Raw genomic sequence first — 26,694 nt, 5'->3', positions numbered from 1 at the left:
TAGATCATTCTCTTACCAGTGACATGTCGGTAAAAATGATCAACTTTTTTGCTACTATGCACAGACTCATCCGATAATAAATATGTAGTATTATATACAGTTTAGATTTTAATAGTTTCTAGCTAGCTCAAACTATTCTTTCGAACTTAACGCCTTTCCTACATCGATTGAAGAAAGTGCAGTCATACGAGAGACGGGATCACCACATAATACAAAGCTCGTCTCTTTGTACTTCTCCTGTAAGTTGTGGTTGTGTTGATGCTCCTTTCCTGCGCATCGCATGACGGTTTTACTGTACGGTACTGATCAGCGGATTATAGAAGATACTCGTGGAAAGGTAGGAGGATGCAGCGTTTCAAGTAGTAGGGTTTGTGCAGTTTGATGTAAGTTATGTAGCCATGTGTACAGTATGATAAATAAAACTTTAATTTCATAATTTTTTCATTAGAAAAAGATATCAAGTAAGATGATACGCTCCGTAAAATCTTTACTTTTCTCGAGGATAGAGTTTGGTGCATTTTGTAGAAAAACCCGTCGATACATGTCCCGAGGATTTCACAAGGATTCATAAAGATCGCTATACATCCAACAACCCCATGCCGTCGTACAGCGGTAGAAGTCTAGTTATCACCTTTCGATAAGATTTCCCCTCATAGGCGGGGCGGTCATATTTTTTATCTGACGACGCTAAATCGTCCAAGCTTTTCACTTTGCTTTTGTCAACGAGAACAAGTGGCAATAACGTGAAAGCTACTACCACCTCGTATAAAGCACGCTTCCTCAACATTTCCTGCAAAGTATCGAAGTTTGGCGCTTCCGTGCTGCATTCAAGTTTAGCCATTGTACCGGTTAGCGTAACGTGGTACTCGCGTAAAATAAATTCGCGATAATGCATTCGAATTTCGTCGGACGGGCTGGTGCCGAAAAAGAAAAGAATGTCCACTGCTGGTGATCCGTAGTGACAGACTTGGAAATCCACCTGCGTGTGGGATAATCCCGTAAATAGATGTTTTGCGTGCGAAATGATAAGAGGATTAAAGTTGGCATCGAAAGTTGATCAGGATTCACTTACAAATCTGTAACCAACGGGCTTCTGTTGATTATCGTATTGGAACAGCATATTGTTTATCCAGAAATCTCCGTGATTGAGAACGTTGAAATCTTCCTCTCGAAAAAGAGCTGCTTCGCATCCTTTTTCATAAATGGTTTCAGATAAATTGAGAATTTTTTCTGCAATCCTAGATAAATTATTAGCAACTTGTTACTCCAACGGTAGATAGAAATATGATTATTCAGTGTAAGTCAAAACTCATTTTTAAATACCGTGGACTCAGTTCGGACCATTCGGCAACCTGTTTAGCTAGGGTTTGTGTCCCTAATTTAAACATTGCCGTTAGTGTAGATGGTCGATTTTTGTGAAAAATTCCTTCCTTGTACTTCGTTACTGCCTCGGGATTCTTGAGTTCTGTTAGTGACAAAGAATAGTATTGTAAAATAACAGCTACTTTAAAAACTTGTGAAGTGACCTTTGTAGAATTTATACCTGATATTTACAATCGACTTTAATTCAAACATTGTCAAAAGATTTATTATGAAACTGTTAAAACTTGTGGCTATAGCAGGTGTTTCAAGCAACAGCTTCATTGCTGGAAAGTTTCGTGTTATGGTAGGCAAGATCGTAACAGACTACATTTGACACAGACCTTTTCCGTTAGAGCTACCGAACTTGCGTGAAAAATCGCAAGATTCCGAATTGCAAGTAAACAGTGATCTAGGTCTAAGCCTGCCAGGCGATCAGCCATTCGAAAGGCTTCGGGAGTCAGATCTTCGATTATCAGATGAACTGGGTCTTGGTACTGGACATGCAGACACTGTGCGGCTAACGGCGTGGTACCCACTTCGGCCAAAAGGTTATTCATCAACGGTAAAGTTTCGGACATGACCGCCATTTCTGTTTCGAAATATCTAGCCTTCGATATCTGCTCGATGAAATAGTAAAGAAATAAGAAAATATATTAATTTAGGCTATTTGTTTCGCTATTACCATTTCCCCCCGTGCACCTTGAGGTGCTATTTTCGCTATGAATGACTTCGTTTCCGTGACGTTGTGCCCTTTCATAATCCGGGTCAACACTGCGCTGACGCGATGCATGTCACTAGTATAATTATCACCCTTGGCCGTGGCTGGCTTGACGGTTATACTGGATACCTGTATGGACTCATCTTTCCCAGCCTTTCGCAGAATCCTTTGCACGTAATCAGTGTCCAGCCACGTTTGCGTATCCATCATGACGGTTAAAAATTGTGAATGTTTGGCGAAATAGCAGTTCTATCTTCGTGAACAAAAATATCTGTAACAGGAGTTCGATAACATTGTAGAATATTTGATAATAATGACAATGTACTATTCACATAATGCACTTAACAATAAGGACAAATTCACATAATATGATTTTTTCAATTCTGGGAAACGACTTTGAATTCATGAAACAAAGTTGTGTGATACTAAAGTATTAGTGTTTATTGTCAAATACATTAGACAACCTGAACGGACACGCAGACACGTGACGCACAATCGCTTATACGCCCCCGGAAGTACGTCATTCCCACGCCAGAAGTTTTTCCCAACTTGTCTATTACAAGTACAGGAATGTTCATTAATTCCTTGGGCTTCCGGCTAACTTGTTCTTGGTCCGAAACAAAATGCGAGCTTGATTCTACACGAATTAAGTGACAATAACTAGCGATGCAGCTGACGTGAGAAAATGCGAGTTATTGTCACATAATCCGTATAGAGTCAAGCTCTCATTTTGTGTCGAACCAAAAACAAGTTAGCCGGAAGCCTATGGCATTAATGAACATTATTGTATGTACACAAATGGCGCAGGCGTGCCACCCGTGATCTAGGGACATACTGCAGTGGACAATGTAAGTGTCTGTCTACTCTAGTTGTATAAATAACTAGCATGATAGACGCTTATAAATGGCTCGAGATGTTGGCGTAGTTGAAAATCCAACTACGCGATGATATTTTCAAAGATTGGTGTACCTTATCTTATCTTGAAATGAGTACAGTTTTTACGCGTTTGTCTTACCTATTTCCATAAAAGCACCAATTAAGAATGTCAATAATAATTGTAAGAAAATGTAATAATTTTCATAACAATTCGAATTAGGCTACTGTTGAGAATATGTTTTAAAAATTCACTGGTCACAAAGTACGAGTAATAGGTAAGGATGTCGTATTCACGTGCTGTCTTTTTACGTACTAACATGCTGCGAAGTCTTTCCAACAAACTCATGCACATACGTCTAGTTACACAAACTCAAATCCCACAGTTTATATCGTACATAATTTATGTGTCATTGCCAGATAGCGACTCACAATCACTAAATAAAAGAACACTGAGAGCTGTTTTTACGTGATACCGAGCGTGATACCAATGGAAAGGATTGTTTGGATCAGCAACAGCTCCTTTAAGGGTGTAAGAGGTAAGAAATTTTTTTTTAGGTAATTAAATATTTTCTGCTGTAAAAAATATTGTGTTGAATCGAGAATAATTTAGTTGCTTAAAGTGAGATTTTTTTTCACCATTCATCAAAAAACCGTTGTTGATTTAAACAATCCTTTTCCCAAGAGCATCAAGTTTCTACCCAGGGCTTTGTAACTCTTCATCCCTTCTTTTTTTAGGATATATTATTTCTAAACATGTTACAGACAAAAACGAAAATGAACTGCCAATGAAGTTATACGTCCAACAAACCCATGCTGTCATATAGTGGCAGCAGTCTAGTCATGGTTGTTTTGAACGCCCTTCCATCATACCCCGGCTTGATGAATGCTCCTCCAGACCTTAAGATTTCATCCAATTTCATTTTATCCTCTTTTCCGAGTAAGGCAGCCACCAATACTGTCATAGCAGCGATCGCCTCGCAAAAAGCTCGCTCTTTCAACGTTTGTTGTAACTTGTCGAAGCTTAGCTCCTCCGTCTTGCACTTCAGTTCAGCCATGGTGCTGGTCAATGAGGCCTGATAATTGCGCAGTAGTAAATCGCGATGCTGAATTCGAACATCGTCGGCCAAACTTGTTCCAATAAAATAAAGAATGTCTTCCGCTGGTGATCCCCAATGGCAGAATTGGAAATCCACCTGTAAATTACCGACAGAATTGAATAATTATCTTTGGTAAGAATATTTTTTCCGACATCATCTTACTTCTTAATTACCTACAGCTACCATGTAACGGACTATAAACCTTGGGCGAGTAACGCAATGCCATTCAATGAATCTTGAATACACTTACAAACATGTGATCAATAGGATTGTGGTCTTCGTCGTAGCGGAACATCATATTGTTAATCCATGCATCTCCATGATTGAGCACATTAAAGTCATCCTCTCGATAAGCAGTAGCACCGTCTCCCTTTTCAAACAGAACGTCAGAGAGCTTGCGAATTTTCATCGGAATTCTAGGTCAAAGAAATTACTGGCCATTGAAAAACGAAAATGGTGACGTTAAGCTGCGGAAAGACAATTGCAGGGTAAATTTCTTCGAATAAAATTATTACTTTGGATCTAGCTCGGACCAATTTACTGTCTCATCCGCAAGGGTCCTTAAATTTTCTGAGTACATTTCTTTCCACGAGGTAGGTTGATCCTTGTGAAATATTCCCTTTTTGTACTTCATCAGTTCTTTTTGATCCTGACTCTTGACGACGAAAAAAATTCGCTTAGGTTACGAGGAATTCATCACATGATTTCATTTCACTTCACTTTTGTTTACCTTTTCTCTTAGAGCGATTGGAGAAGCATGGAATCTAGCAATATTCCGCATTACAAGTAAGCTGTGAGCTAGGTCTGGACCTGCTTTGTGTTCAGCCATTCTGAACCCTTTGGCTACTAGATCTTCGAGTACTATATGTGTGGGTTCATCGTACTGATGGTACAAGCACTGGGCAATGAAGTCTGGGATGAATTTTCAAGGCTTTTGTTCATCCTTGGCAATGTAACTGACATCATTGAAAGCTCAGTTAAAAAAACTCCCAATGCTGATACCTGCAGGATGAAATAATGGACAGTAAATCGAATTGTAGACTGTTTTCAGAATGGTAATGAACAAGTACATCTGAACTCTGACCATTTCTCCTACAGCACCGTGAGGTGCAGCTTTGACTATGATGGATCTTTTTTCTGTGCTCTTCTGCCCGTCTCGACACCGCGAAAAGTTCACGTTGACACGATACATGCTGCTAGAATAATTATCTCCGACGGCCGTTGCTGCCTTTACGATTATATTGAGAACCTCAATGGTCTCGTCTTGTTCTGCAGTTCGCAAAATATTTTGCACGTAGCGTGGTCGAAGCCAAAGTGGGTGCATCATTGCCATATCTGAGTACTATCTTATCAATAATTTCAATGATAACAACTTGAGAGTAAACACACGTGGATCTGGCCTGTCAGTGACGCAAGTTGCAGCTCAAACAATGAAAGTAATATATCAATTTATTCAAAATATGAAATTTTACAGACTTTGAATTGAACTAATTAATTGAATTAAACTAATTGATATTTGATATTTGATTAGTTATTTCACGTACTTTTTTTTCAAATAGAAATGAAAATTATTTTTTATTTTGTCGCGTATACCAGCTGCATGTGCAATATAACCGTATGCAATTCGCATAACTCACATTCTGTTTTTGAACTGCCTTGGGTTGCTTGGCACGTTAGGTAACGTCAAACAAGTCTCATCCACGTGTACACATATGCGTGGCTGCATACCACGAAACAATCTCTTACCACGTTATTGACATCCAATCGAACCAGTATGTATTTTCCTTCTTTATTGACTTAGAATATCTCACAGCGTAATACTGAGTTTCTGCTAATTACCGTATTGCCAGCTAAGCAATGCACCGTTTATCAAATTGTGCAAGACACTTCACTGTTCTCGTAGGTCACACCTTTTTATTTCAAGATGCGTGCAGAGGTGTGACTCAACTAAATCGCCTCTGATAACGGATTATTATAAGCCCGCTCGTCGAACGCAGGCTTATCTCAAGATGCCTACGTGGGGACTAAACCCAGCCATCTCATTGCGTGAATAGATTTTCTCAGTCAATCAGAAGGCTAGATTGAACACATAGAAATAAGGTCGTGTTTTGGATATGAGCCATTGGTGTGATGACTCGGATCTATGAGGATCCCTGTATTTCTCCGACTTCGCTAAGCTTGGCTCACACTGTCGATCAGAATACCTGCGGGGATGAGGTTATCTCCTGATAGATAGTATTATATCGAATAGCAGGACACATATATGCGTACTTGAAGTGCGCCATGGTAGTTTGAAAAAAAAGACATATGAAAAAAGATATTTCATTTGTTTGATCTTCAATTTTAATTTACAGATCTTAAAATTCACCCAAATGTCTGACAATTTTTTATAAACCACTTATTCATAATCCCAAACGCCCAATAATCAGTATCAGAGAGAATTCAAGCGTTAATGAAGTTTTCACACATCTAGCAGCCCCATACTATCGTACAGCGGAAGTAATGTGGTTATGATATTTCGAAAAATCGAAATCTTCGAAAATCGAATCTTTGCACGAATTGACGAAGAGTGTTTAGACTTTTCAAAATAATTCACGTAAATCTCACTGCGTACAATTTCAAAATTTATTGGTTATTGAGTAACGAAATTATATCAAACAGCTACAGCAATTCAACGTCGCAGTTTGCTACAGTTCACTATGCTACACTACTACAAGTCTAAACCTACAATTTTTACATCATTTGTTCACCGATCAAGACTCAAGTTTAAAATGGACGGCTGTGACATTGATGTTAACTCTTACCTTTCCTCTGAGGGCAACTGAACTGGCGTGAAATAAAGCGAGACTCTGCATGGCAAGCAAACTATGATTCAGATCCATGCCTTTTTGGCGAACAGCCATTCGAAAGCCTTTACATACCAAGTCCTCCATGAATATGTGAACCGGTTCCTCATACTGAGTGTACAGACAATAGGGTGCTATTTGCGCCGTAGTTAATGCCGCAAGGATTTTCTTTATGCGTGGCAATACAACCGAAATCATTGATAATTCCGTTTCAAAGAATCCAACATCAGCTATCTGTTCGACACAGTCAGTAACAGTAAACAGAAAACGGACCACTGAAAATTGTACTAGGCAATTATTGTTGGATTGTTACCATTTCCTTCAAAATTCCATGTTGAAGTGCCATTTTTACTATCAAAGGTATTTTCTCTTGAATTTTACGATCCTCTTGAAGACGCTGCAAGTCCACGGCGACACGATATATTTCACTCGCATAATTATCCCCTTTAGCCGCCGCTGAGGTAATACTTATACCAGATATCTCGGTGGATTCGTTGTTTTGAAATTTCCGCAAAACCTTTTGTACGTGAAATGTGTCCAGCCATGTCGGGATTTGTAACGCCATAGCCAAATGCTAAAAATGTCCGATCATCATCATAAGTCAATGCTATTGAAACTTGGCAATAATTATATCTAACAGTCAGTATCAAAAAAATTTGACAGCCCGTTGATTATTCTCTCGTCTTACAGGGACTAGTTTGCGAATTTCTTCACGATATAGAAACAACTGACATGAGTCTGTAAATTTGATAAAATGAAGTCAAGGCAGTTAATTAGATAAGATACGAGAGTTGTAGAGCAGGTGTCGACGTTCCATCAGGGTCATTCCCGATTCCTACCCGGTTGGATACTTTGTATACATGCTTTTACGTTGTGTAAATTAGACAATGTCTAAAATTTCGCATCATAACTGTCGTGAATCGGTGTGAATCATGCAGAAAATTCATGACAGATATTTCAAACGTGTATTATATATATGAGCTAGTTCTACATGACATGAACTCGTCGGTGCTACATGTTTATGTCTGACATCTATCGTATCGTTTGGTTTATTGGTAACGATAAACGTATTTCCAAGCGTAACGACTTCTACTTTTATTCCGTAACATGGACATCGTTATATTTTTTACCCAGACTCTAAACCCATTTAATGTTACGAAGGTAAATGCTACACACCTGTTGTACTGAAGTTTAGGTAAATCTCTAGTACTCGATACAAGAGAATCACAGTTATTTACACAAATTTGGTGTCTAAACAAATATGATTCACGGATTCGCTCGTTCGCTTATAACGAGGCGTCCGCGCCAAAGTTGAGAGACCTCAGGTACGCGGGTAGAGTGTAGGAAGCTGTAAAACTCGCTCGAGTGGAACGAAGAGAAAATTTTGTCGTAACAAGGAATCTTGTAACGAGATAGTGCTGTGCTGGAAATTATTGATAAAATCGAACGTGGTGGCGTCAGTGTAAATTATAAAAGCGAATGCAAAGAACACATTCTTAACCGACTCAGCTTTGTATGATTGTGTGACATCCTGTACTCTCCGGTAGAGGTAACCAGTTCAATTTTAAACAACATTCGAATGGCAAAATAAAGCGTTACAACTTACTCTATGTTCATGCACGCGATCATGGCAGGAATGCACACGTGAAATCCGTGGATATGACTCATGTTTCCAGGAATTAGTTTGAGGTAAAATTATGCTCTAATTATTTCTGTTCTTACTTCACTTGTCGTGAGAAAAAAAGCCATACATTACCGCAGGTCAGAGCTGAAAATGAATAGCAGGCGTACCGATCGCGACGATGCTCTAATGGGGCGCTAGTAATTTAGCTTCGATTCTACGATTACTTCCAATTCTCACCACTTGCAAATTATGAAACACTATTTCCCAGCAATTTCATTAATATGAGTATCATGCATACACATTGTATACAGATTACAGCATTTATACCAGCCGTATTGCTTTTGGAGCTCGCCTTCTAAACGTAACGTCAAAGAAGTTCACTACACACACACACACATATGTATGTGGTCGGCCATATGTGGCGTGACGATCGGTAATTATGCGATCCCAAGAACCCGGTAGATGTCGTCAGACCTTAACAGTCCAGGAGCCAGAGCAAAAAAAAATGGGTTCTACACTCTTCTACAGAATCGATTTTCTTGTTGAAAAATGTTTGAAGGTGTCCCCTGAATGTAACTGAAGCTTAACCCCCGACGTCCCACCAAGTCAAATTAACATTCAGGGGATGCTGCCGAAAATTTTCCAGCAAGAAAATCAATTCTGTAGACAATTGCAGAAAAAAGTATCTGGCTCGTGTTGGACTATAGACTGATGAAGATCGAGACCGTGGCTTTACGACCCGCTTGAAACTTGCCTTAAATGACAGCACTGGTCTGGACGTCGTTCGTGCTGTCCACTGAACTGCAATGCAATTGCATTGCTCACTGCATGGCTTGGTGAAGTAAGGTGAAGTGTGGTCTCTTTCATACCGGTACAGTCTTTCTGGTAGCTGGTAGAAAAAGACAGCACTTCACCTCGGAGCTATTTCTTGCTCCCTCTCTTTCTATCCGGTACCCCCACCACCGCAGTGAGCATTCTAATATTATTATCTTATGCATACACTTTTATCTTACGATATTGCCCTCTAAACTGAGGCCAGGCTTCCGACTCGTCGAAGGGCTCGACTCATTCCATTGGGATCAAGCTACCTTCTGGATGTAAACTATGATATAAGCTGGAGGTTGGTGGGAGAAGTGATTCGGAAGTTTCAGTTTATACAAATCCAAAAAGTTTTATATCAAATGTCGGTATTCTGTTTTAATTGCAAAATGCACAGTGGCGCATAGATTACCGATTGCCTTCAAACGTCTTTACACATCCAATAATCCTAGGCTATCGTATAGTGGCAGAACCCTGACCATGACTTCCTTGTACGCCTTTCTATGGTAACCTGAATGACTACTTTCATCCGCTGAATCCGCGATTTTTGAAAGGTCGAGGTCTGCTCCTTTTTCAATCATAACAATCGGCAGTGATACCATGTTGGCAACCACTTCCAAAAAAGCTCGCTTCTTCAATACATCTTGGAGATTTTCAAAGCTCGGTACTTCGGTACTGCAATTCATATTCACCATGGCAATGGCCAACGAGGTGTGATACTCGCGCAGAAGCAATTCTCGGTGTAACACTCGGACATCGTCAGTCGGACTTGTACCAATAAAGTATAGAATGTCGTTTGCTGGTGAGCCACGGTAACATAATTGAAAATCCACCTGTGATGAAAAATGAAAATAAATTCTTGTCCTCACGATGGAATTACACCCCATGAAAAATCCAAATACAAACTCTTTATCTTGTGTAATATATTTAAACAAAATATAAATGTGAATGTTTATTTTCAACGTTCATGAGAAGTCGCTTGTGTGGATAATTAACCGATCGCATTGTTTGTATTCTCTCGGTCAATAAGTTATAATGACGCTCGTAAATGCAGGGAACATTATTAAAAATAATAAACATTTGCGTAAATGGCAAGCTCAAATGAAAGCTGTTAGTGTAAAGTATACATGAAGTTCACTTACGAATATAGAATTAACAGGTTGACACCGTTCATCATAGACGAACAATATATTGTTTATCCAAAGATCTCCGTGGTTGAGAACAGTGAATTCATCTTTTCGAAACTGAACAGCCTCGCATCCCTTGTCGAAGACGACATCTGATAGTTTTAGAATTTTTTCCGATATTCTGAGATACAAAAAATTATTTACCATTTAGCATTAGCAACCTGAAATTCAGTTTCTGGCGATTAAGCCGTATCATTTAATTGAATTAATTCTAATTGTTACCTTGGACTCAATTCGCGCCAATCGGATGTTACATTAGCAAGCGATCTGACACATCCTTTAAGATAATTAATGAGTAAAGGAGTCTGATTCTTGCGATATAACCCCTTGTTGTACGTCGCAAGTGCGTCGGGATCCTTCGGCGAATATATTATGTGAGTGAAATGAACAATTATAATATGATATATCTGAATATAATGTGAATAAATCGAAAGTGTGAACTTGCATGATACAGCTAATTATGGTAGACACGTGTTCACCTTTTCTAAAAGTGCAACTGAAGCTGCGTGAAACCTGGCCAGATTTCGAATCGCTACTAAGCAGTGGTCTAGATCCAGACCGTTTTCGCGATCAGCCATCGTGAACCCTTTTGGTGCCAAATCTTCAATTACCACATGAGTTGGTTTCTCGTACTGGTGGTACAGACATTCTGCACCCAATGGCGGCAAGGATGCTTTTGACGAGACTTCGTTCATTTTTGGCAATGTAACCGACATCACCGACAGCTCAGTACAGAAAACTTCCAATTCCTCAATCTAATTGGTACAGTAAATGGTCGTGAGAAAAATCATGCTTATATAAAATTGAGTGAATAATTTTCACCAGACTGTTACCAATTCTGCCAACGAGGTGCCTTCCAATGTTGTTTTTACTATAATAGATTTTTCCTCTCCAACTTTTCGTCCACCCGAGATCCGCAAAAATTTAAATGTCACACGGTACATAGCACTCAAATAATTTTCTCCTTTCGCTGTGGCCGGTTTTACGGTGATATCAGAAACCTCGATCGATTCATCATTTTCAGCTTTTCGTAGCACCTTCTGCACGTAAGAGGCGTTGAGCCAAACCGGGGTTTCTTGCACCATTGCTAAATCCGCAAATACACAATTATACTGTATGCAGTAAATAAAGTGAAACTGCACACCAGAATAATGTGCAACAGGTAAGAAAAAATTTTAAGATGATCTTGTCTGACGAGTGAAGCTTTACTGTGCGCGAGCTTGGAAATTCCGCGTACAATTCAATTCCGATCACTGTGTGAATTTCTTGGTTGGGAAAACAATGGCAACGACAGAGGAGAAAATAGGAAAAGAGTCAAACTTAATTCAGCAAAAACCTGTCTTCCACTCGTCGCGAAAGCAAGAATGCGGTGATGAGTGCATGGAGTTGCATGTTATTTATATCGTGTCTATGGCAAATGCCTCGCAGAAACGATCTGCTGGTACTAAATTTTGCTATCTTTGTAAAAAGCGATAACAAGTGCGTAAATTTATATAGGATGTATAGACTCGTATTATACCGTAGTGCAGTTCAATTTCCGTAAGCTTACCTGCAAGTGTATGTACACTGAATACTCATACGGCAGGTGATAATGTGTTGAGCACTGCAATCATCTTATTGTCTTATTGGCAACGTCAAGAGCGGTTGGGTGATTACCGTCAAAGTGAAACGAAATTTATTACCTTTCATCTTGGTTTACTTTATGAAAACTTTTTACGATTTCTATGACATGATTCGGCGTGTGAGGAAATGATATACTCGTATATCGCTCATTCCACGTCAAACCGTACGTTTTTGGTAAAAATTTTAATAAGTGACTCCGATTTTTTTCAAATTTTACAGACGTATTCTACTAATGAAATAATGGTGTACGTGTTTCGTGAAAAAAAATTTGAGATGTCTCTTGAAGAAGATATGCATGGTCGAAAACTGCAGGAAATCAAGATAAACGTCGCACATGCGAACATTCAAACTGCTGTATCTTCGAATCCATTGGTCGTACAAAAAAATGCAAGGCATTGATTTTGAAGGGCTTGAGTCATTCTGTGCAGTGATATAATTTAAATTTGCGTTTGACATTATTGAATAATTATTATTTTGTTCATAAATTTCATTAGCGATTTTCATTAACAACTCAACAACTTGATATTTTGAAAAAAATATCATCGTGTTCCCACTTCAACTTTGTAGAAACACTCAAAATTTGAAAATGGACTCCGAATGAGGTCTACCATTTTTTATTACTCAAAAAGAGTGGGACCGCGCAGCGCGGCGGCTTAACATGTCGCACGGTCGGCTGTCGTCAGCGCAGAGTACCAACGTTTATACAAGGACGATAGATCAAACAGAAATAGCGGAACACATGAATGGAACACAAGTGAGTGTTTATTTTTATTTTTTGCACACATTTGCAATAGTCGACTTAATAGCTAATTACGTAATTTCTTCTTGAATTTTGTCGTTTTCTTCTGGAATAAATGAATGGTACATTGAAGTTCTGCGAATAATCTGCGCTTTCTCGAAACGGTTTTGAAACTCTTGAACTTCCGTTTTATAATCATCAAGAGAAAATAATTCAATATTAATATTTTTAATATTTTCGTTGACCCACGTGAAATATTTGGCAGGGTTATTTATTGGGTCACTTATATTTTGCAAACTTGCTCTTGTGGCTAATCTTTTGATTGTGCTTCCTAAACCGTCGCAAGGTCCTTTTCCATGCGACGTGGTGACTTTTCATTTTCTAATTTTGAATGTTTCTTCAGAATTGGAGTGGGAACACGATGATATTTTTTTCAAAATTTTAAGTTGGTGAGTTGCTAATGAAAATCGCTAATGAAATTTATGAACAAAATAATAATTATTTAATAATGTCAAACGCAAATTTGAATTATATCACTGCATAGAATGACTCAAGATCTACAAAATCGATCTCGTGCATTTTTTTGTACGACTAATGCATTCGACGATACAGGAGTTTGAACGTTCGCATGCGCCACGTTTATCGTGATTTCCTGCAATTTTCAACCATGCATGTCTTCTTCAAGAAAAATCGCAAATTTTTTTCGCGAAACACGTACACCATTATTTCATTAGTAGAATGCGTCTGTAAAATTTTAAAAAATCGGAGTCATTGATTAAAATTTAGTGTACGGTTTGACGTCGAACGAGAGATATGTAAGACTAGCAGGTGAGAAAAGCAATCCGCACTGACCGAGAGACACTCTACGAAAAGGCGCTGATACGATCGGTTATAAATATAATATATTTCTCGTAGGGCGTAACAAAAACTTTTTTTTGAATTGCTTAAAATTGTATGGAACCTAACATCATTGCCGGCGTGGTTAAATTCAAAGGTAAATACCAAATATAAGAAAATACGAATTAGTACCCTTCGAACCCTGTGGGAATATCATTTTATCAATGTAAATTTTCGCGACCTCGACACACCGTTTTCACAACGCATATCATCTGGTAACGGATCAGAGGTGGATTGAGTGACGATCTGTTCAACTTCTACAAAAATTGAGTCAAGTTCCGTATATTTATATTCATATGTATACTAAGGTGGTCCTTACTTGGGGTAAAAAAAATCCATGCTGGAACCCCTCCAATCGGTTCAAAATGATGAAAAAATAACACCTTAATTTTTTCTGATTTTTAATTCATTCCCTTCGTCTTCCTATTTTAGGGTGAAGTTTCAAATTATTCAAAAACATACGTAAATTTACTTTAATCCAGATTAAATGGCATTCGAAGGTTAAGCGAAAGCGGAAAATTTGTAATTTCGAGTATTCCGAAATCGAACATCATGTCCTGCAATAATTCGTATTTTTCAGCACAAAAAATTATACAATGTATTATTATTATGTACATTATTATTATTATATACAATATATACAATTTATTGTTGTATTAAAATCGTTACAGTATTTATACATTAGAAAGAAATTCACAGTTATATCAGATTTTCAAGCGTCAAGTAAGCCCATACTATCGTACAACGGCAAAAGTCTGCTCATGATCTTGATGTACGACTTTCCGCGGTAGCTTGGGTTATCATATTCCCCGTCCGCCTGCATGATTTCACCAACATCAAGGACTTCACCCTTATCGAGCATAACGATTGGCAGCACTGTCATACTTGCAGCGACTTCGCAAAAAGCTCGCTGCTTCAGCTCCTTTTGTAAGTTATCAAAGCTCAGAGCTTCCCTTTCGCACTTAAGTTTGGTCATAGTGCTGGCCAAAGAGGTGTGATACTCTACCAGAAGTCGTTCCCGATGATGTTGCCGGACCTCATCGGATGGACTCGTACCAATAAAGTAAAGAATGTCATCCACTGGTGAGCCTCGATGGCACAGTTGAAAATCCACCTGGGATTCAGAAATATATTTTAACTTTTGTAATCTGACAATACGTTTTTCATAGTACCGTTTGACGCTGTCTTGATTCATATGAGGAGAATAAAAATAACATGGCCGCACACTGCCATTTCAAGCCGCTTTTGACAGTAAGGGTACAGTATACAAAGACGTTTGCACTAAAATTTGCCCGAAGTTAGATACGATAAATTTATACGTAATCCCTCAATTACTTAAGTCCAGTCGCAAAACCTAGGACTTGCACTCTTATCTGATACCGTACCATTATTTGACGCTGAGACAACAATCTGACAGTTGCTACGATTGCATCTGAATAAGCGAATGTACAGAATTATAATAGCTCTTATGCATTAAAATCACTTACGAATATTTGATCGACAGGCTTTTGTCGTTCATCGTACTTGAACATCATATTGTTTACCCAGCAATCTCCATGGTTAAGAACGTAAAAATCATCCTCGCTAATGACGGTAGCCTCGCATGCCTTTTCGTAGACGACATCGGATAGCTTATTAAGTTTCTCTATAATTCTGTGTTCAGAAAAAACAATTCAACTATTAAAATTAAAATTCAAAATTTCTATTTGTCCGAGTGACGCGGAGTTCAATTCCGCCATGTACTACCTTGGATTCAGTTCGTTACAGTCAGCTATCGCACGTGCAAGACTTTTCACACTTATTCCAAAGAACGATTTCATTACAGGTTTTCGATCCTTGTGAAATAGCCCCATATTGTACTTTGCCAATGCCTTCGGATCCTGAAATTTGACGTATGCAAAATTATTTAATCAAAGAGACAAGGTAAACGTATATTGGTATCGATTAAAACGATCAGTTCGTCTGATTCGGTAGATTTTATAGTGATTTCCGGATAAGGAATTCTTTTGAAATGATGGTAGTAGTATTTGAATACCTTTTCTTCAAGTGCAATTGAAGCGGCATGAAATTGAGCGAGATTTCTCATAGCGAACAAACAGTGATCCAAATCTAGACCTGCTTGACGATTAGCTAGCCTGAAACCCTTGGGTGCCAAATCCTCGATGATTACAGTTGTTGGATTCTCATTCCGAACGTATAGAAATCGAGCACCCAATAACGTTGAAGAAAACTGTGATAGTAGTTTCTCCATCTCTGGCAACGTAACAGACATCACTGCCTGCTCGATATCAAATACTCCTGCCTCCGCAATCTATTTAACAGAAGAAACAACTTGATCGACAGGAACTGAGTGTAAGTATCGTAACTGAGAATTTTACTTCGGTACCTACCAGATCTCCTCGTACGGCATCTTGGGGTGCGACTTTTGCTAGGAGTGATGTTTTCTCCTGAGTTCTAAGACCATGTTGTATCCGGGAATATTCTACCGCGATACGATGTATATCACTTGAATAATTGTCACCTGTCGCCGTTGCCGCTTTGATATTTATCGCAGATACCTCTATGGATTCGTCATTTTCAGCCTTTCGCAATACCTTTTGCATGAAGCCTTCGTCAAGCCAATCTACGTTTTGCATCGTCATACTTTTATATCAAAGTACACCAAGATGTGATCACTGATTGTTATCGACGTTTGCACTGACGACTATTACGATTAAAAACGTTGAGATTTCGAAGCTGACGTTAGATGCAGGTATACTTTTTATTGAGTAACGTCACAAATCGTTGCAATGGACTGAATTGCACTTCAAGAAATCTATTCAATGATAATTTTTTCCAGTTCAGAATTATCGCTTGCGCGTAATTTAGAAGAGTATGAAAGTTGATGATTGCAAAGTGATTGTATGCTATCAACCTCGAACGTGAACACTGCCAAGATCTTTTATAAATACTGCTCAGCTCTCGCCTTTCAACGATGTTTATATAGCCACAGCAAACTGGCAAATCACCCCCACAATTGGCGCTCTGGGCAACATATCGTTGGATTTTTTTTTTTTTTTTTGCAAACCGTCTTGAATCCAACTAGTGCTAAACGCACAGGATATTTGGTATCCCACGTCACTGCTCTTGTATCTCATGAAACTTTCCAGCGTATGCAATAATCGTCAAAACTCACCTCAGGATGGTGATTATACTATCTAACGATTGTTGACGATTTCTTATAATCTCTCTTATATAACGAGTTACATAATAAATCGTGTAGTATTCAAGCGACTGGCAAGGTGAATTTACGATTAAAAAACTTGACAACATAACTTTCCTACGTGGCAACGTCAATAATTATCGTGAGAATGACGTAATCACGTAATCGTTGCTGAATACCATGCGTAATTTTTTTTTATCGCAAAAACAAACTAACCACTGAAATGCATTAGAATTACTGGCGTGGATCGAACCCATGCAATTTGACTACTTTTATCGGAAGGGCTGTGGACACTGTGTCAAAAAATTTTATTCTGCAAATCTCTCGATCTATTCTATAATTCTTTAATAATAAATACGTGAATTTGTAAGTCACGCTGAACTACAATATGCAATTTGACATGATTAGATGACCAGCGATTCATTAGCATTTCACTAGTATAAAAACTTGGTCGTTAAAAATAGACAACTATATTATCAGATAGGGGATGGAAATCAATTTGAACAATTTGGGTGAAAAATTAATAGCAGGTAGATTTTTAATCCTCCAAAAATCTCAAGTTTTGGTTCAGCTGTAAAAAAACAGTATCTACAACGGTGGGAGTTTTACATCACGCAATACTCCCATAGGGTACAAATTTTTCGCCTTAAAAACGTACATCAACAACAAACACTTTAACACATCACGCAAACAATTTTGGTCTATTAAGAAATGCATACAAAGATCCTAACAATGTATTGGAATAAGAAAAAATCTTAAAATAAACTGAGCTAATACATTTTTCTACTTGAATTTCACCAAGTAAGTATCTTTTCTTATCAAAAAGTCTTTGTCTTTTTAGTTTTGTTTATAACCTTGAGTAATACACTTCTCACACATCTAGTAATCCTATACTGTCAAATACTGGCAAGATTCTAGTCATAATTCTTCTGTACGCTTTTCCTCGATAAGCTGGATTATCGTATTCTCCATCAATCCCAGACAATTTTGTTAAATCCACGTTGTCGCCTTTCTCGAGTAAGACAATCGGCAGGATAGTCGCAGAAGCGATCACTTCAATGTAAGCTCGCTTTATTAATGATTCTTGCAGAGCATCAAAGCTTGGCACTTCCGTTTTGCACTTCAGTTTGCTCATGGTGTTGGCTAATGAGTCGTGATACTCCTTCAGGAGTTGTTCGCGTTTGTGATGTCGAATATCATCCGACGGACTTGTGGCAAAAAAATAGAGAAGATCTTCAGCCGGCGAGCCACGGTGACTTATTTGAAAATCCACCTACGATTTAAATGCACTTAAGACCATCAATGACCGTGATCCATTTCTAATGTTTATTTCAATATCCCTTATTACTTGCTGGTTGATTATAATTCTCGATACTAGAGGTAACTAAAACTAACGTAATGAACATCATCATCAACTACAAGAATAGATAATCTGAATTAACTCACAAATATGTAATCCATGGGTTTTTCCCGTTCGTCATATCGGAACATCATATTGTTTATCCAGAAATCTCCATGATTAAGGACATTGAAATCATCTTCTCTAGCGAGAGCTGCTTCGCATCCTTTCTCATACGTGCATTCGGATAACTTGACAAGTTTCTCCGGAATTCTGCACGACAGAAACCATGCGAGGTAGTGAAAAAATGTGACAAAATTGCGTTTTGACGAGAAAATGCTCGGTGGAATTCCTTTGAACTAACTACTACCTCGGATTTAGCTCTGGCCACTTGGCTGACTCCACTGCAAGGTGTTTCATACACGCTTTGAAAGCTGTGCTCGCAGCAGTCGAATGATCCTTATGAAGCATTCCTTTTTCGTACCTTGTCACTGCCGTAGGATCCTTCAATTAGGTAAATAGAAAAATACAAAACGTAAACAAGTATACAGTCACAATTTATGCAGCAAGTCAATCAAATATCAACTGCAGAATGAGAGATCATGCACATGTGAGACGAAAAATCATTTCTTTCTTGCAGATTTTGTACAGTAAATTTATCAAAGACTCTTCAAGCTTTTACCGGAATAGAAATTATTGTAATATATAATCAACTGCATTCCTACCTGTTCTCCAAGTGCGACTGAACTAGCGTGAAATACGCCAAGATTCCTAACGGCAAGCAGACAGTGGTCCAGATCAAGACCTTCTTGGCGAACAGCCATTCGGAAGCCTGCGGGCGCCAAATCTTCGATGAATACGTGAGTCGGTTTTTCGTACTGAACGTATAAGCATCTCGCGCTGAGCTTCGTCTTCGTAAATTTCGCAAGAATTTCGTTCATTCGTGGAAGTGTTTCCGACATCATTGACAATTCCGTGGCAAAGTATCCAAATTTGCTTATCTTCCGGTGCAATAAAGAGCAGTGAATGTAGGCATAGACACAGCGGTTGCGTGTTGAAAAATGATTGTCGTTTGATAGTTACCATCTGCTCTCGAAACTCGTCCTCCGGTAAGAGTTTTAGTATAAGAGGTCTCTCCTCCTGGTTTCTTTCGTCACCTTGAACTCGTGAAAATTCTACGGCGATTCGGTACATGTCGCTCAGATAATTATCACCCTTAGCCGTTGCCGGCCGCACAGATATATTGGAGACTTCGATAGATTCGTCATTTTCAGCCTTTCGTAAAACCATCTGGACGTAAGGCGCATCCAGCCACGCAGGACTTTCCAACTCCATATCTATAGATCATAAAAACTTAGTTCTCTACCGTCATGGATATCAACGATAAGATAGATTGTTTAAACTTGAGATGTCAAGTTAAATACCCGTATGGTTTGTTCGTGAGTACTCATTCGCAGTGAAATCATACCGACGTTATCTGATTCTTTAAGACAACTGTCAATTTTTCTAATATCCTACAAACACTTCGCTGAACAAGTGCTGTTTAAAAATAGAAAATAAAATTTTCTTTAACAAACTAGTTTTCAATTGCAAAAAGTCACTAACCACAGTGTCAATAATGTAAGATACGCAATTATGAAACAGCGCTATATCTCTCACCTAATAGTTGGGAGTGCTCAGCGACGGTTTTATGCGATACTAGCCTCGCGAGCTGTACTTGCAGCTATATATAGCGGTAAGCGATATTCTCCCGGGCACACACAGACCGATCATTGTCACGACATGAGATAAATCTCTGCATTCGCGATTGAGTATAACTCAGCGCGCGTTCTTTGGTGAGTTCCCTACCATCCGATATTTACGTCACTGTAACCATGTCCCCCACTATTCTAACAGTAACTCGATTCTGTCCTCTAAAGCTATTTTCAGTTAATTGTATAGTTTATCCTCGTTCCAACGATCGCAGTGTTGTTAAGAAGATTATGTAATGACCTCGACAATTTTACGGCATACAATTCAATATAATTGTTCAAAAAAATTCTATAAGATTTTTCATAAAAGAGCAAAATTGCCGTAATAGATGTCATCCAACTGCTGCAGATTATAGTCAAACTTATAGTTATGAAACTGTTGCGAGTGATGATTGTGAAGATTTAAAAATTTCGCTCACTGGCCTTGATAGGCAATTCCATAAAACTTGTAGTGGGTACGCCAATGGTTATTTAGCATTGCCTGCCCACCACGATTATGAGTCGCAATAGAACGCAGTTCTCTGCTACGACTTGTTCGTGAGTAACCGTTGCGAATAACCTTGGAGTGCTACATCGCGCAGATCAACATATAATCATTTGATTTAATGATCGGGTAAGTCCTTCGAGCAGCTGCACATTGTGGTTCGTGTTAGTGACATTTCCACTTGAACCACGATGTCGATAATAACACGCACATGTAGTTCACCAGATGCAAGACTAGCAGTTCACCAGGAAAGAGCCGAGAGAACGACAGATATACTGATCAAGCTCTGGTTATTATGAGAGCTAATTAAAATACATGGAAGATCTTAATGCACAGACCGCTTTATCGGTCAAATCCAGTATAACAATTTTTTGTATGAATTACTATCTACCACATGACAGGGTGAGAGACCAAACTCGTAAATCACCAAGTGTTTCGTTCAATCGTCAAGTTCAATCGTCAAACTATAACTCTTCATGTGATACCGAGTTTTGACGTTACATGATACCTACTCTTATTTTCGCCCCAAGGGCAAAATTTTCTAATTTCAGTACAAATGGTTTGGCATCTAGCGGTTTTGGCATCACTTGTCTTAGCGTCGCGTCATGACGGGAATCACTCCAGGAATAAGTTTGGCCCTTGAGTATATTCAAACAACCTACAATGTCAACTGTTCAGACTGCATTATATAATGAATTAGTCGAATGAACGTACAATGCTGTGTTAGCGGTTGGTGCCCTTGAATTCATCATGAATACTCTACGTTATTTGTGTCACACATTATGTATGGAAGGTTTTGGGAGAGGCAAACGATTACGTACAGGTGGAATGTGACTTCAGGAGTGGAAGAGTAATGATTTATAGTAAATTTTTTTTCAACCGTATACAATGTGACGGTTAATTAACGACGCTTGGCACCCGACTGATTTGGCATAAAGGCAAGTCATGCAAAAACATCAACATGAGCACATGCATTTATACGAATTAGAAATACAAGAAACAAGAATACTAGTATATGAATCAACAAAAATGCAATTTCGAATATTTATTTGTTGACTTGAAAAATTAACAAAGGAGCCAGGAATAGAACCTGGTATCTAGAGATGCTTTACCGGAGACTGTTTTCCGGCTGTTTTTCTAGATAACCAATATCGCATCTTTCGAGATGACTCTTTCATATCCTCCATAGACGGCCGGGTCCGTTCTAACAGGCTGAGTCACTACTAGTGATACCGAGTTACACTCTCAGTCACACACTTGACAATTGTCTCTAACATCCTACAGACACAGTCAAACATGTGCCTGACGAAACTCACATTTCTATATATAAGTCAACACAGAAAACTGCCGTCTCTAAAAAATCTGAATAGTTAGCACTACGTGAATGTTCGAGTAAGAGAAAATGGAGAAAATTTTAAGTTATTAGTATTTACAGAAGTATTTTCATTGTACATTATTAAAAAAAAAAATGAAAAAGTTACAGATATTTTCTTATTTTAACATACAATTTAGGGCGAAATAGCTTTCAAGGCCAACACAGTGCGGTGTCACACTTTTGACGTATGAAACTTTGCCACAACATTTATATTGCATTGAAGCGTCCTCTAACCAGTCTTTTTACACTCTCTATAAATTCAGACAGTGTCGAGTAAAATTCTGTTATTAGAGAAAATGTTTGAAAATTTTTGTTTCTTTTTTCAAACAATTTTGCACGCAAATTTAATGACAGTTCAACGGACTAGGCGTCCAACAATCCCATTTTATCATACAATGGGAGATACGTAATCATTAACTTCCTGAATCGAATTCCTTGATAGCTAGGATTTTCGTACTGGCCGTTTGGTTCCATCAATTCGTTCAAAGGCTTAACTGTAATTTGATCGCCAATGGTAATTGGTAATACTGTAAAAGAGATAAGCGCTTCGATGAAAGCTCGTTCTTTAAGTATCTCCCACAGTCTATTGAAGCTCGGAGGTTTTGTATCGCACTTGAACTTGGCCATGGTGATAGTCAGTGTGTCGTGATACTCGTGCAAAAGTAACTTCCGATGATTTTTACGCACGTCATTGGACGGGCTTGTGGCCAGAAAATGAAGAATATCCACAGCCGGTGAACCGTAAACGCAGAGTTGAAAGTCCACCTACAATTTCATATTATTAATCCATCCCGTTTTCGTTGATAAGGTATATAAAATGTATATTAATTCTTCGCAGACATTGAAGTCCGAAGCTTTCACCATTAAACTGCTCAATCTTCGATGCTGTACATGTATTATCCCACACGTTTAACGAAAATAAAGAGCTATCTATCGACAAAGTAAACATTTTCCATCTCAGACTCAAACATTGTTATTTGATTAATGTAAAGGTCGTATTGCAACGATTAATTTTTATCGAATACCCTTGACCCGTTTGCAGATCATAAACAATTCGAAATATTCCTTGTTCAATGTTATCTACGTTGTACGTATATTTTTGTTTTCTTCTTCTCCAAGAATATATTAATAATAAACAAAACATCAAGGCAGCATAATAATCGCCAAGTAGAACTTTCGCTGTAAATTTCACGTTACTTACGAAAATGTGCAGGTTTGGTTTGTCTTGGTCGTCGTAACGGAACATCATATTATTTGTCCAGCAATCTCCGTGATTAAGAACGTTGAAATCATCCTTCCGGTATCGAGCAGCCTTGTATCCTTTTTTGAACACTACTTCAGATAACTTGTGCAATTTTTCTGAAATTCTAGTCGACGTAGATCATCATCAATTAAAAAAGTATAACATTAATTGGGTTACAGAAATTAATAGAATTTTATGAGCGGAAGAAGGTTTGAATTTCAATGAAAAATCAGCGGTTCTGCTGGCAAGAATTTGTGGACTAAGTAATTACCGTGGACTGATTTCAGGCCATTTCGCTATTTCTGTTGCGAGGCATTTTGTACCAAGGGTAAAAAAGTTGGTCAACCAAAGGGGATGGTCCTTGTAGAATAATCCTTTCTTGTACGAAGTCACAGTTCTTGGGTTCTTGCGTTTGGAAAAATGTGAAAAATAACTGTTTGAATATTATTATCTTTCATCATCGAAGCAAATACCTGTTATGTAACGAAATTATATCTGGTACCTGTTCTTCGACAGCTACCGAAGTAGCGTGAAATACAGCAAGACCGTGCATGGCGAGTATGCAGTGTTCCAGATCAAGACCATTTAGACGATCGGCCGTACGAAAGCCTCTCGGTGACAGATCCTCTATCAGCAGATGGGTCGGTTTCGCCAGCTGAGTGTAAAAGCATTGCGCGGACAGAGGAGCCATTCCCAGTTTTGCCAGAGCCTGGTTCATCTTTGGCAAAGTGTCCATCATCATCAGAGACTCCGTCTTAAAATGTCCTCCTACGGTCATCTGGTCAAGAGGATAAATAAATCGGTTATGATGAAAAATGGACAAAATTTTCATACGAAAAAGCACGCTCGCAGACTAGGATAATTACCAATTTCTCATACCACGGAGTGGCAGGCACAATCTTGGCGATGAAAAGTCGCTTTTCTTGAACCTTATACTTACGTCCAACTCGTGTAAACTCTACGGAAACACGATGTAATTCACCAGCATAATTCTGACCTACGGATGTAGCTGGCTGTTCGGTTATCCCACATATTTTGATGGACTCATCTTTTTCAATTTTTTGCAGGACCTTTTGCATGAAACACACGTCAAGCCACCTCGGATTGTTCTGCGCCATAACTGTTTCACGTTTAACTCAAATTCGTGACAATTAGTTGATTGAATTACTAATCCTACAATTCCCTCGTCGAGTTCAAGTGCGGTGAAATTTTATAGATAACCCTAACTCGAACCGGTTCAGTTCGCTTTTTTTAATTTCTGTTCTACATTCAAAGGAACGGAAAAGTCTAGTATTCAAACCACACAAGTGAGAATATCGATGTCCACTTAGGGAATACCCTTATATTCTTACGCGATCTACGTACAAGCGTGAGTTTAACGGTGCCCAATTAAATCACCTGTTTGATGAACGGTAACACTGTCTAGAATGACGTTGAACACATCAGGCGTGTAATAGTCGGAAAAACTTCTAACGATCACTGGCTTGACCCGGTTGAAATGTTGACAGTTACAAATAAGCATTTTAAAACTGTCGTTGAAGAATTCACCTCAATTAAATATCACCTTATTTCTCATAGTAAAATCCCCTACTTTCATTTAAAACTTTAATTCAGTGGTCTGATCAGCTGTAATTCCTCACCAAAACTGAGGTCTTTACTTTTACAGAATACAAACGTATCAATTTTTGTTTCGTGCTCTCCGTCTCATGCTTCTCTACTGCTGGGGGCAGTTCATAGGATTCCTTATATTCGCCAGTGTAGTGCAACGCGATTAGCGTCATCTAAGGTTACTCTTCATCTCGTGTCAAGCTAATCACAAACTCGACGTAACCTTCCGTTAAACAATACTCACAACCAGACCGCACAATCTACACTTGATGCAGATCCAGCAACACCCTGTATTGCGGCAGGCGAATGTAGAGGCCTTTACAGCTACAGAAGTGGCAAAGATGGCACTTATCTGAGAGATACTGACAATGAAAGTACGTCTGTGAAGGATAATGAGTAAAAGTAACAAAAAACAGATCAGGAGAGTAATGGGGATTCTAGACGGGAGATGCAGATGCCTTTACTTTTCACCCCAGACTGTCTGACGGAATGAAAGGCATCGTACACTAGTGTCAACTTTATCACGAAAAGTCAGCACAAAGACTCATTAATACAAGGGTAATGATGAACGTTTTTCATTTATTAATAAGATAAAAAAAAAATTTCTTCTCTTTTCTGAGTTACGAATGCTATTTTCGTGCCGTTTACATCTATAAACGCAAGGAACGTATGTATAAGTATGTTTGATTCAACTTTGTTATTGTGATCTAAACTTAAGTAGTATGTCAATGTGGAAAATTGATTTAGCGTATAATTCATGTAAGGTGAAAAAAAGTACTTTAAACTGTCAACTGAGGATAGCTGATTTTGAGTAAATTTGTAAGAAGTGAACCTGTCACCGTTGAATAGTTTTCTCTTGCTTTATTGAAACGATCGCTCGCGGTTGATTTAATTTGTTTACATAGTTATCTTTTACTGAATTTGAAAATATTACCTTGTAGTCACAAAAACAAAGTTTTTGAGAACAATAACAATTTTCTTAATTTTTAAGGTGAACGAAATGAGGATGCGTTACTTGAAATACAAAATCGTGTAGATTGCTATAATTTGTCACCCTTTTAAAGTACTGTATCTTCATCTTTCGTCTTCCGAATAACGAACCGCCGCGCGCCGGTCAGCCTGCGAGAATTTATGTCTGTTTGTCTTTTGAATATTTGCAAACTGCAGTCTGCAGCGCGAATCGACTACTAGTCAACCGCTGGAGTATTTAAAAAACGAACAATATAAATACTCGATGTGTGTCCATATAAAAATGATACATTTTGCCGACAATAAAATGCGTAATTACATATCATCAGATAATACCTCGCCTGATCGTTATTAATGAATTTCATTTACTAATGTGTTTTTAACTCACGCTGATTTCTAAAGAAAAAATTGGATACGATTGGAAAGACAAGAATAAAAATTATGGTACGTGAATATGCGAAATACGTGAACATGCAATTTAAATACTTAAAATTTATGAAAAATCATATTATCATTGTTAGTAGAGATCTTAAGTTACCATCACAGGTTAGTATTCGGCGTGACTTCAACCATGTGATAATAACAAACATTCACAGATAAAAATTCGCGGCAACTTGGTATCCTCAACATCATATTCGAATTATTTTTTGAACTTGAGATTAGACCGTATGTCACGAGGCCTCGGCATATATGCACGTGTATTTACAACCATAAAACAAAAATAATGGTCTGATTTAAAAAAGTATTCGGAGCGCGTGCCATCGGTAATTAGACTGCGCGCTTATACCACTATTTAATTTTTGATTAATTTATATCAGCGATAAGAAATCGCTTCTCAGGTTTACGATGTTGTTGGCAATTCGCATTTATTTACAACTGATTTAAGTTACAGAAACAAAAAATATTCCGCATTTTTTTAACAAATATTTACATTC

At 38.3% G+C, this 26,694-nt stretch overlaps 5 protein-coding genes and 1 pseudogene across 5 annotated transcripts; all 6 read right to left on the bottom strand.

Moving 5' to 3' along the window:
* Positions 1-524: 524 nt before the first annotated feature.
* Positions 525-2,287, bottom strand: LOC124413404. The gene is made up of 5 exons (XM_046893951.1): positions 2,045-2,287; positions 1,704-1,979; positions 1,324-1,457; positions 1,073-1,238; positions 525-979 (listed from the first exon to the last, which is right to left on the bottom strand). Exons 1-5 carry the CDS (start codon positions 2,285-2,287, stop codon positions 578-580), a joined length of 1,221 nt encoding a protein of 406 aa, XP_046749907.1. The 3' UTR covers positions 525-577.
* An 8-nt stretch (positions 2,288-2,295) lies between these two features.
* On the bottom strand, positions 2,296-4,882 carry LOC124413628. The gene is made up of 7 exons (XM_046894348.1): positions 4,784-4,882; positions 4,569-4,729; positions 4,304-4,469; positions 3,765-4,149; positions 3,386-3,475; positions 2,574-2,633; positions 2,296-2,351 (listed from the first exon to the last, which is right to left on the bottom strand). Exons 1-7 carry the CDS (start codon positions 4,880-4,882, stop codon positions 2,296-2,298), a joined length of 1,017 nt encoding a protein of 338 aa, XP_046750304.1.
* Positions 4,883-6,455: 1,573 nt separating this feature from the next.
* LOC124413626 lies at positions 6,456-7,725 on the bottom strand. Its single transcript, XM_046894347.1, has 5 exons — positions 7,686-7,725; positions 7,588-7,637; positions 7,213-7,473; positions 6,858-7,133; positions 6,456-6,536 (listed from the first exon to the last, which is right to left on the bottom strand). The coding sequence occupies exons 1-5, from the start codon at positions 7,723-7,725 to the stop codon at positions 6,456-6,458; spliced, it is 708 nt and encodes a 235-aa protein (XP_046750303.1).
* A 1,979-nt stretch (positions 7,726-9,704) lies between these two features.
* LOC124413400 lies at positions 9,705-11,670 on the bottom strand. Its single transcript, XM_046893948.1, has 5 exons — positions 11,363-11,670; positions 11,009-11,284; positions 10,752-10,885; positions 10,485-10,650; positions 9,705-10,175 (listed from the first exon to the last, which is right to left on the bottom strand). The coding sequence occupies exons 1-5, from the start codon at positions 11,612-11,614 to the stop codon at positions 9,774-9,776; spliced, it is 1,230 nt and encodes a 409-aa protein (XP_046749904.1). The 5' UTR covers positions 11,615-11,670; the 3' UTR covers positions 9,705-9,773.
* Positions 11,671-14,457: 2,787 nt separating this feature from the next.
* On the bottom strand, positions 14,458-20,536 carry LOC124413625. The gene is made up of 15 exons (XM_046894346.1): positions 20,500-20,536; positions 19,413-19,666; positions 19,055-19,330; positions 18,700-18,833; positions 18,437-18,602; positions 17,864-18,263; positions 17,583-17,691; positions 16,964-17,107; positions 16,856-16,875; positions 16,547-16,784; positions 16,179-16,440; positions 15,824-16,099; positions 15,535-15,668; positions 15,276-15,441; positions 14,458-14,902 (listed from the first exon to the last, which is right to left on the bottom strand). The coding sequence occupies exons 1-15, from the start codon at positions 20,519-20,521 to the stop codon at positions 14,501-14,503; spliced, it is 3,003 nt and encodes a 1,000-aa protein (XP_046750302.1). The 5' UTR covers positions 20,522-20,536; the 3' UTR covers positions 14,458-14,500.
* A 1,497-nt stretch (positions 20,537-22,033) lies between these two features.
* LOC124413397 lies at positions 22,034-24,388 on the bottom strand (annotated as a pseudogene).
* Between the last annotated feature and the right edge of the window lie 2,306 nt (positions 24,389-26,694).

Source organism: Diprion similis, chromosome 12 (assembly GCF_021155765.1).
Source record: "Diprion similis isolate iyDipSimi1 chromosome 12, iyDipSimi1.1, whole genome shotgun sequence".
NCBI lineage: Eukaryota > Metazoa > Arthropoda > Insecta > Hymenoptera > Diprionidae > Diprion > Diprion similis.
The sequence above is the reverse complement of the archived record's forward strand: the minus strand, read 5'-3'. Positions and strand labels throughout refer to the sequence as shown.